General features: G+C 35.0%; 3 protein-coding genes across 3 annotated transcripts; 2 read left to right on the top strand and 1 right to left on the bottom strand.

The window, feature by feature from the left end:
* The first annotated feature begins 4851 nt into the window (after positions 1-4851).
* On the top strand, positions 4852-6389 carry LOC111881431 (probable phosphopantothenoylcysteine decarboxylase). The gene is made up of 3 exons (XM_023877826.3): positions 4852-4981; positions 5439-5783; positions 5871-6389. Exons 2-3 carry the CDS (start codon positions 5442-5444, stop codon positions 6159-6161), a joined length of 633 nt encoding a protein of 210 aa, XP_023733594.1. The 5' UTR covers positions 4852-4981; positions 5439-5441; the 3' UTR covers positions 6162-6389.
* A 2636-nt stretch (positions 6390-9025) lies between these two features.
* On the top strand, positions 9026-9557 carry LOC111881400 (tubulin beta chain-like). The gene is made up of 2 exons (XM_023877792.1): positions 9026-9317; positions 9505-9557. Exons 1-2 carry the CDS (start codon positions 9026-9028, stop codon positions 9555-9557), a joined length of 345 nt encoding a protein of 114 aa, XP_023733560.1.
* Positions 9558-10296: 739 nt separating this feature from the next.
* On the bottom strand, positions 10297-11055 carry LOC111881401 (NAC domain-containing protein 53). Its single transcript, XM_023877793.1, has 2 exons — positions 10642-11055; positions 10297-10365 (listed from the first exon to the last, which is right to left on the bottom strand). The coding sequence occupies exons 1-2, from the start codon at positions 11053-11055 to the stop codon at positions 10297-10299; spliced, it is 483 nt and encodes a 160-aa protein (XP_023733561.1).

The following is an 11055-nucleotide window of genomic DNA, read 5'->3' as shown; positions in this document are numbered from 1 at the left end:
TGAAAACCCTAATTTTGTTTGGACTTGAGTTGGGCTTTGGTGATTAGGCTATTGATGGGCCATCCAAGAACAAGTATATGGACTAGAATATTTGGATTGGGCTTTAGGATAAGGACCATTGGAAAGCTTGGGCCCAATTTGGAAAATTAGGCCATATGTGGGCCATAATTGGGCCTTGATGATTATGATATATTGGACCATTGGAATGCCAAGTGTTTGGACTAGAATAAATGGTTGGGCCTTAAGGTAAGACCATGTGATGGGTTTGGGACCAATTTGGAAAATTGGGCCATATGTTGGTTTTTGGTTCATTAGTTGACTTTTGGGCCTTTGAAGTGTGATTTGGGCCTTGGGCTTGGAACCCAATTATTAATTGGGTGTTGTTTTGATGTTGATAATTCGGGAATCTGTCATCCAGTAACTAGAGTTTTGTCCGTGGGACTTCAACAGTGTGAGGTGAGTTTTCCTCACTGTACTAACAGGGTCAAAGGCACCAAGGTCGGCCCTTTGGATTGTTATCTTGTTTTATTACTGTTATGATCTGTTAGATCGGTATCTTGGTAGATAGGATGTTGTTATGCTTAGTGATCCGTAGATCGGTGTGATTGTATGTAGAATGTATGTGATTATTTCATATATGTGTATACGTTGATTAGTGGTTGAGGCTTTTCTGCTTTGTGTATGAGCCAACAGACCGGGGCATTCCATCCCGATGGTTATGGTCCGAGAGTATTCCATCCCGAGGATGATTGGACTCATAGTATGTGGGCATTCCAACCCTATGGTTGTGGGCCGAGAGTATTCTATCCTGATGATGATTGGACTCATAGTATGTGGGCATTCCAACGAGATGGTTGTGGGCCGATAGTATTCCATCCCGAGGTTGATTGAACTCATAGTATGTGGGCATTACAACCCGATGGTTGAGGGGCCTGGGATATTCGAACCCGATGGTTGATTGGACCCATAGTATGATGTTATTTGTATATATGCTACTGTTTGTGTGTTAGTACTTTGGGGGAACTCACTAAGCTTGGTGTTTACGACTTCAATTTATTGTTTCATGTGCTTTAGATGTTTTAGCAAGGCGAAGGTGTGGCCGTACACATCCTCGCATTTTGGACTTATGGTTTCTGGGATACTCTGATATGAAACTATTTTGAAAACATTTTGTAATAACTAATGGCTTTAGGATGTTTGAAAAAGTTTTAAATTTTACTGAAACTTTATGGATGTTAAAAGTTGGTATCAGAGCCTTGGTTTGAGTGAATTGAAGGAACACTCGTGTGAATCCAGTCTCAAACTTAGGAAAAGATTTTCAAAATAACTTTCAAATGGTTTTCAAAATACTAAAGGAGGATGCGATGTGTATGATCAGCCGGAGCCAGTAAGTAGCTCCCAAATTACCACATAATTATTTGAGTTTATGATATGTTGTGATATGTTAGAACAACATGCTAGCAATAGGCTAGGGATCTTTAGGAATTGCATAGTAGAATTGCATGAGTATGTGATGCCTTAGTTTCTATAGAGTTTCTTGTTCGGATGGTTTGTGACTCTTTCGCGTGTGAACTGGATATTGAGTGGATGCCCTAAGTCACATGCCACATGGTTTAAAGGATCTTAGGATAAGAGTTTTGGTCCTGCTGCACAGCTCTCGTATGAGTCCAATCATTGGGATTGAATCTTTTAGCCCAAGATTATTTAAATGGTAGGGTATGTGATTGTATCCATGTGATGGTCATCTGGCACCAATGTTGGGTCATGTGACAAGTGTGGTATAGATGAGTTAGATAGGGTCAGCCGACCATTCACATTATCGGATAAAGTAGCGGTGGTTTCCCTGGTTTGGGCACGGTTCATAGCAGGTTGGCATGAGGAAGGATTAGCCACTCTCGAGAGAGTGAGGTCATGGCGAATATGTACGCGAGATGCTGGGAGTCTGAGATCGAGGATTTCATGGGAGGATTTGTCAGATCTTATCGTATTTTAATGTCAGTTGACTCCTCCGCACGAATGATGCTTGCTTTATGCTCTGTGGAACTCATGAGTGATGTGAGTTAGCCATTAAGTGAATATGTCAAGTCAAATGTGAAAAAGGTTGGATAATCTCAGAGTGACTAATTTAACCCTGCTTCGTAGCTATTGTCTGAGTCCAACTGTTGTAGGGATGAGTTTGTTACTTGAAGGATTATCTGAGCTTTGTCGTACGTGATTGAATTCATGGAATGGATAATTGATATCGTCAGGAGATCTTCAGCAACCGATGTCAGAGGGGGTGTGGTGAGTCCTAGGATAGCCTAGGGAGCATTTAGCATAGTTGTTTCGCTGTTGAGCAGGTTGCAGGAGTATTTTGTGACTAGGACTTAGAGGACCTGAGATAATTCTTAAGGAAAATATGGATAGGTGTGGAAGGTAATATTGGGCCCGTCCTACTGAAAGCACAATATCCACACTCGAATCAAGGAAGATTCTAAGGATTCTAAGGGCTGGTCAGGGAAGGTAGCATGGTTGGATGCCATGGTTCTATTCTTGTCGATCTTTTGGTTGTGGCTGCTCAGATATGAGGATGGTCCTGGTAATTGGTGTGAGCCCAATGGTGTTATCGATTTTGGTTGTTTAGTGCAGACCTAGTGAGCTTTGGTTTGAGGCTTCGGGGGTTTTGCTCGAGGGCGGGATGCGAGTCGCGGGACTCAGGAAAAGAGTGATGATTATGATCAGCTTGAGTTTTGCAGCGGGAAGTAGAATGGTTGATTGATGGATTGGAATGTCATTTTCTAGGGCAAGGATTGTGCTTTTTCAGTTTTTCGAGTTCGAAGGAGTGAGCATGCTTGTGACCCCAGGGTCAGGTTGTATTCCAACTCGGGGTTAGTCGGTAGCAGGGGTTGGCGACAATATTTCAACACGGGTGGGTCGATGTGGCATGAGTATCTTGTGAGGCGTACGCGATTACCGTCCCTACCCATAGGAGCTAAGGTCTGGTTCGCAGTGGATCTCTTGTATCGGGCGACAAGGATTGATCGTGCGATCTTTTGCGCTTTTGGGATTGGAGACTATGTCTTGAGGGTAGTTTGTCGCCCGGTCAAATAACTGTAAACGGTCAAATAATGTTTTTATTATTATTTATATATTTATTTATTTTTCTAATGCTAATGCATATGAAAGTTACAAAGTCTTGGTCCATAGCTGAATTTGATATTGTTTTCATGATACCACATAATTGTTTTCATGATACCACTTAATTGTTGCATCCCATGTAATGCATTTTAGTAAAAAAAAAGTTAGGTTAATGTTATAAATGGGTATAAACTATTTTTCACAAAATATCATTATTTAAAAAAATGCTAAAAGGTAAACAAGTTTAACTTTGTACTCACAAAATATCACCATTTTAATGATTTTAAATGTTATTTTGTGAAATAAAAAACAAATAGTTCACTATATATTTATATTTTTTAATCAAATGATATTTTGTAAAAAATAAAAAAATAAACAGTTACAAATTATTTTATATGTAGAATAATTTTAATGTTTTTAGTATAACAATTCCTAAATATGGATTAAAACCAGTGTTAAATATATACTTGTTGTGATATTAATTTTGTATTTTTCACGTGGGTAAAATACAAAAAATACAACCTATTATATATTTACAGATGAGGAATCTTATATAGTTTTTTTTGTTGTATAGAAAAAAAAAACATACATTTACCTAGTTAATCTAAATTTCTAGCAAAAACCTATGAATCAATTTCATTTAAGTTATGTGACAATTAATATGATGCGATTATAAGAGGTTAAGCGCTTATATTGGAGGGTGTTTGTATTGGTTTTTAAATTGATTTTTTATTTTATTTTTTAGAAAAAAGTTTAAAAAGATGTTTGGTTAAAATAAAAATGACTTTTTAATCAACTTTTGCTATAGAGTAAATTCAAGCTTTTTGAAAAGTCACGGAATCGTGATTTTTCCTAACTTTTCACCAGCTAAAACATTAAATTACATTTATAACCCCATCTAAAAGTTAAAGTGTTAAACCATGTCCTTTTTAGACCGGACGGAGTGGGGTGAGGGAAAGGTGAGGGAAGCTTCCCTCCCCTCTTGAACACCACTCCGTGGGTGAGGGAAAGCAGTGCGGGAAAAGAGGTGGGGGGAGGGGGTGCCGCACTCTCTCTCCTCTTCTCATTGGCCAGTTATTTTTTTTTATTATTTTTTTCTTTTTTTCTTTTTTAATATTTATAAAATTATATACCTATTACAAAAATATAAAAAATATATCAAAATTCATGGTTTTTAATCCCTACAAAATAAGTATAATATATGTATGAAATATATTAAAAAAAAAGTGAGGGAAGAGCTTTCATCCATTCCTTGGTTTTTTGGTGAGGGAAAGAGGGGTATGACCCACCAAAAGTGAGGGAAGAGTCCCTCCCACACCCTCCGGTCTTAGTCATTTTACATGTAAAAGTTAAATCAAATACTTTAACTTTTGACTTTTTCCCTTTAAAAGTTAATCCAAACATATTTTAAAAAACAACTTTTACAAATTTCTTTTTTACAAAAAGGATTTTTACCGACAAAAACTAAGTCAAACACCCTCTTAATCATCATGTCACTTGCCATAATTCTTACACATAATAATAGACTGTATTTAACTTTTACCACGAAGTAATAAAAGATTTACGCCCCGACAAAATAAGGATAACAATTACATTTTTTTGTTTATTTCTGTTATTTTGACAAAGTGATTAAACCTTAGGGGGCATATTGTTTTTCACCAAAGTACATGCCCAAAAAGAAAAGTTTAACGATGAAAAAAAAATTATAAATTGATTTTCATTTAATTCATCTCTACCCTCACCAGTTTCACTCAATTGACTCATCGCTTCTCTCCTCTCTTTCTCAGGCGTACACGGACCGCCGGAGACTGAACAAACGGCGACTACCGGAATCAATCTAGCAAACGGGACTTCTTAATTCAAGGTATCAGTTTTCGTTTCAGCCTCTCTCTACACCGTCAATCATATACTTTTGTTTTTGTTGTTATATCAAATCAACAATTAAGAGATTCGATCTTTCGGTTTCTTGGTTTCTTTTTCACCATTCCGGTGTTAAGATCTTCGATTACGCAACAATTGAAATGGGCTTCTTTAATTTTCTTTACCGTTGAGTTTGAATTTCTAAGTATGATTCTCGATTGCCTTTCAAAGGCAAATCACAAATGTAGAAATAAGAAAATGTACAGTCAATTTCCGGTCATATCTACTGTTTTCCCATCACAAATTTGGCACTAAGATAATTCATACTCCATATTGATTCCGATGTCAATAATCGGATGTATAGATGCCAAATTCAATGTTCGATTTCAGTATTATCTACCAAATTCCATAGTTTACTCTAAACATAATGATTTATAAACTTTTGAACATTATTTATCCAGAGAATGGCATACATTGGAGGTGTACCCAGAAACGATCCAATGCAAGTGAGTACTGCTCAAAGAAAACCCCGAATTCTTCTTGCAGCATGTGGAAGTGTAGCTGCCATTAAATTCGGCCATCTCTGCAGCTGTTTCTCAGATTGGGCAGATGTAAAAGCTGTTGTGACACAAACGTCTTTGACATTCGTCGATCTTGCATCAATTCCCAAAAACGTAATGCTTTACACTGATGAACATGAATGGTCCGCATGGTCCAAAATAGGAGACAGCGTCCTTCACATAGAGCTTCGTAGGTGGGCTGATATAATGGTAATCGCCCCATTGTCAGCAAATACACTCGCCAAGGTAAATTAAACCCTAATTTCCTTTTCTTTTGAAATTGAAATTGTTCGATCGCCCTTTTAATCTTGTTGTTGTGGATCCACAATTTAGATTGCTGGTGGACTGTGTGACAATTTGTTGACGAGTATTGTTCGAGCATGGGATTATGAGAAGCCGATTTTTGTTGCGCCATCGATGAACTCATATATGTGGAGGAATTCGTTTACAGAAAAGCATATCATGGCGATTGATGAATTTGGAATCAATCTTATACCACCTGTATCGCATGGGGAATCTGGAACTGGTGCAATGGCTGAACCCTCGTTCATCTTGTCAACTGTACGAATGTTCTTGGAATCACGAAGGAAAGCAAGTACCAGTAGTAGTAGTAGTAGAACATAATGCATTTTTTCTCCTTTTTCTTGATATTACCCTTTTTATGAACCTGGGTAATGTTTGCTGAAAGATTTGATTTGATTTTTTTTTCAAAGATGTAGATTTGATTTGATCATTGATATTGGAATAACTGTAAAGTGACTATACAAAGATGAAAATTTAGGTTCCAAATTGAGGGTAACATTGCCCTCTTCTATTCTAATAAATATATTTGTGTCTCAATTCATATTTTTATTCATTTTGTTATTATTTTAAATTAATTTTTATTTCATATGTTATTTTATGGTTTTTTTTATTTTTTTTAAATTCCACATATTATTTAAACTAATAATAAATACATATCAATTTCATTAATAAATTTTTTTCTTCTAATTTCAAAATTATTAAATTAAAGTTTTATTAATTTCTTTTATTTATTTATCTAAATTATTTGTTTAAATTTAAAAGAGAAAAAAACACTTTAATTTTTATAATTCAATATTTTTCTTATTTTTCTTATAAATTCAAACTTCACAAATATTTTGAATTTTATATTAATTTTTTTTTTAAATAAATTCATATAATACATGGTCTTACATAGGGATGAAAATGGGGCGTGTTTGGGGGCGGATTTGACCATCCCCGTCCCCATCCCCGAGTGTCTAACCTCGTCCCCATTCCCATCCTCGACGGATGCGGGGAATCAAATCCCCCCCCCCCCTTTGTATTTTGGGCTTTTCCTCAACCCGTCCCCGACCCATCTCCAATCTATCAACATAATAAACTTAACTTACACACACACACAAAACAAGTTTAATAAGTGATCAAAACCATATGTCATAATCAGATTCTGTTTACATTAATCATTAAGTTTAACAAGCATTAAAACGAAAAGTGACGATTTGGTATACAAACCGATGAACAAAGTGACGATTGATGAACTCTTGGAATTGGGAACGTAATTTGGTATATGGACTCTATCTCTGATAGTCTAATATGGATCAATTTATTTTTAGTGGACTTATTTCAAATTCAATAAATGATCGATATATATATATATATATATATATATATATATATATATATATATATATATATATATATATATATATATATATATATATATATATATGGTTAGGTTATTTTGTTTTGACTATCTATTGTGTGCATGTATGATTGATTCTGGACCAATCATTTTAGTTATTTTAAAAAAGTAATTAATGCATATTACATGTTGAAGATATAATGGATATTAATTACATCTTTAGCATTTAATATACATTAATTACTTTCTTAAAATAATTAAAATGATTGGTCCAGAATCAATCATACATGCACACAATAGATAGTGAAAACATTTGAACCTAACTCTCTCTCTTTCTCTCTCTCTCTCTCTCTCTCTCTCTCTCTCTCTATATATATATATATATATATATATATATATATATATATATATATATATATATTCTATTCAACTAAGTATTGTGTTATTGTATGCATAATTGTGGACAATCATTTTACTTAATTTTGGAAAGTGAATAATACATATTATTAAATTAAATATAATTAAAAAATACCATCTAATTTCATTCTAAGGATATTTGAGTCAATTAACATAAATTTAAAAAAAGGAAAATTTCATATTTTAAGGAAAATAGATTCTATTAATTTTAAAAATCTGGTTGTATGTATGATAATTCTCCTAATTCGAAAATTCTGACGGAATATTTTTATAAATATATTGAAAAATAACAAATATGATTAAACCATACAAGAATACACATTCTGACATAATATATATTTTGATTTAATGAACTTCTTGAAATATAACAAAATTTTGGATACAAGTTAAAAAAATTTCATTACATTCTTAATATATATATATATATATATATATATATATATATATATATATATATATATATACTATTCTATGAGAATGTTACACTTATTAATAACAAAAAAACACAATATATAAATCATTCTACTAGAATATACTATTACATTTTTTTTATTATATTGTATATTATTCTGGTAGAATAATTCATTCTTTTTGGAAGATCGGTGGTTATTGTTCATCTTCATTCCATACAATGTTCATCTTCAAGATTCTATTATGACAGAATCAGAATTCAAGATTTCATTCCAGTAGAATGTTGTAAGTTTCATATGTACCATGTTTTGCTTTGATATCTCTCGTTTCGTACCTACAAAAATAATGGTATTCAACACTTGATCATTATAAACCGAAAATATAATATAAAATTCAAGCATAAAGAAGCAAACCAAAATAAAGTCACGCAAAACCCATTAAAGAGAAATCAAATTTAAACAAAACCATGATGAAAATTGTTTAAAAATGGCAAAAAAAAAAGGAAGACAAAAATACCAAATCTACGCCTAGATAAGGAGAGGTCTTGTTTTGGTCAACACTTTGTTTTCTCAACAGAATGAACATCATCGAGTAATTCACGATTCTTCCATCATTCCACGGGATTGTCAAAAAAGGACCTTCAGAAAAGACTACTAACAATGGATTATGAATTCCTAATATAAAACAATGACAAAACTTCAAAAATGGTCCCTGTGGTTTTCGAAAATATCAAGTTTAGTCCCTAAGTTCAAAAAACCTCACGGATCGTCCCTATGGTTTCAAAACTTTTAATATTTGGTCCCTCCGGCTAACTCCGTTACCATTTAGCCATTAAGTCAGGGGCATTTTTGTCATTTCACTCCTTAGGGACCATTTATGAGGTTTTGTATTCCTTTTTTTAAAATAAATAAATAATAAATAAAATTTAATATTCAAGGGTCCCACCTCTCTCTCTCTTTCTCTCCTGCAGCTTTGTCTCTTACCCCTAGATTTTTCATTCCTTCATTTCCATTTGAAAATGCGTGAGATTCTTCACATTCAAGGTGGCCAATGTGGTAACCAGATTGGTGCCAAGTTTTGGGAGGTCGTGTGTGCAGAGCACGACATCGATGTCACATGGAAGTATACCGGAGACTCTGAACTCCAGCTCGAGAGGATCAACGTTTATTACAATGAGGCTAGTGGCGGCAGGTTTGTTCCACGCGCGGTGCTCATGGATCTGGAGCCTGGTACCATGGACAGTCTCAGATCTGGTGCTTACGAACAGATCTTCAGGCCTGATAACTTTGTTTTTGGCCAGTCCGGCGCTGGTAACAATTGGGCGAAAGGACACTATAGCCATCAATTTCACATTACGACCCATATGAGAATCCTACCCTCGAAGAGAGATCTGAATATCTTTCTCTCCAGGCTTCCAGCACTCCCGATGGATTGTAAATGAAGCTCTTTAACTCCAAAAGTACCGATTTGTCAAAATCATTGTCGAAAACAACATAGGAATTGAAAGACGTGATGAAGACAAACTTGAGAATCAGAATCATAAGGATTAAGAGGAGAAAAGATAGAGAACCTGATGAATCGGAGGGTACATTGAGTTTGTACATACAGGGCATTCAAGAAGTTCATGGACACTGGTGGGATGGATTTTTGAAGGAATAACATTGACGTTGTGAGTTTTGGATGACGTAAAATGATGATGATGATGTGGGATCTCTTCGTTGCCCAATCCATCTGAGGTTGAAATGCATTCAATGCTATCGTAATCCATGGTTCCAAATTAAAGAAAAAGCAACAATACCCACAAAGAGAGGATTAAATTTACATGAAATTTGTTAGGGTTTTGCCTTGTCTTTTCCTCCCCTGTTTCGGGTTAAAGATGAAGATGGAGAGGGGAAGGGAAAGAAAGAGAAACAGGAGGTGCTTTTCTTCTTAGGTCTTTCACTTCCTTTTCCAATTTTTCGTTAAGAGAGAGAGAGAGAGGGGGGGGGGGGGGTGGGACCCCTTGCATATTAAATTTTATTTATTATTTATTTATTTAAAAAAAAGAATACAAAACCTCATAAATGGTCCCTAAGGAGTGAAATGACAAAAATGCCCCTGACTTAACGGCTAAATGGTAACGGTGTTAGCCGGAGGGACCAAATGTTAAAAGTTTTGAAACCATAGGGATGATCCGTGAGGTTTTTTGAACTTAGGGACTAAACTTGATATTTTCGAAAACCACAGGGACCATTTTTGAAGTTTTGTCTAAAACAATATAACAAATGTAAATTAATTTTCAATTTTTTTTTAAAAAAAAGTGAAGGAAGAGAGTTGTTCACTTTGTTGCATCCCCACCTGTTTCGAAGCTTGATGATCCTTGCATTATTTACAAAAACTTACAATAAGAAAAAAATGTCCGGAATCACATTCCATTCCGTTGTAATGCTCAATTCCATTCCCTCTTTGATTACTGCATACCAAAGGATTATATACCTGTGAATATATTTTGCGGACAACTTCAAGTTGAGACATCTCAGCATCAAAGGTGCTCACTAGCATGATGTATGATCACTATGATGTTGAAGCCATATAATTTTCTCATGCACCTATTACATATGCATTTGTATGTTATGAACATTACAAGGATCTCACCTGGATAATTCCAGCTTTTTCCAACTCCTGATCAATGAGTATGTATTCATGCATAACCCAGTTTGTCCTCTCTCCCTTTGGTGCCCGACCACTATGATACACCAGAGGTTTTTTTTCCATGCCAACCAGTTGAGACCTATGGTAAATAGACCGAATATTCCCAATTGTCTTCCAGTACCCTTTATCAGTTGCTCGTTTTGTACATGACCCATTCCCATACTTCTTATCCAGGACACTGAAAAAGTACCATTCCAAATCTCTGCTCTTAAGCTTGGACAGACCTGCACCCCCAAATTGACATAATCGTATGAAGCGACCCATGTAGTTGATGTTGTTCATCATGAAAAGGTTCCCTAGGGCTTCGTCTTTGTACAATTTTGACTTTTCCTCGAGGTTGCATTCCAGAATCGACAT

Source organism: Lactuca sativa, chromosome 1 (assembly GCF_002870075.4).
Source record: "Lactuca sativa cultivar Salinas chromosome 1, Lsat_Salinas_v11, whole genome shotgun sequence".
Taxonomy (NCBI): Eukaryota; Viridiplantae; Streptophyta; class Magnoliopsida; order Asterales; family Asteraceae; genus Lactuca; species Lactuca sativa.
The sequence above is the reverse complement of the archived record's forward strand: the minus strand, read 5'-3'. Positions and strand labels throughout refer to the sequence as shown.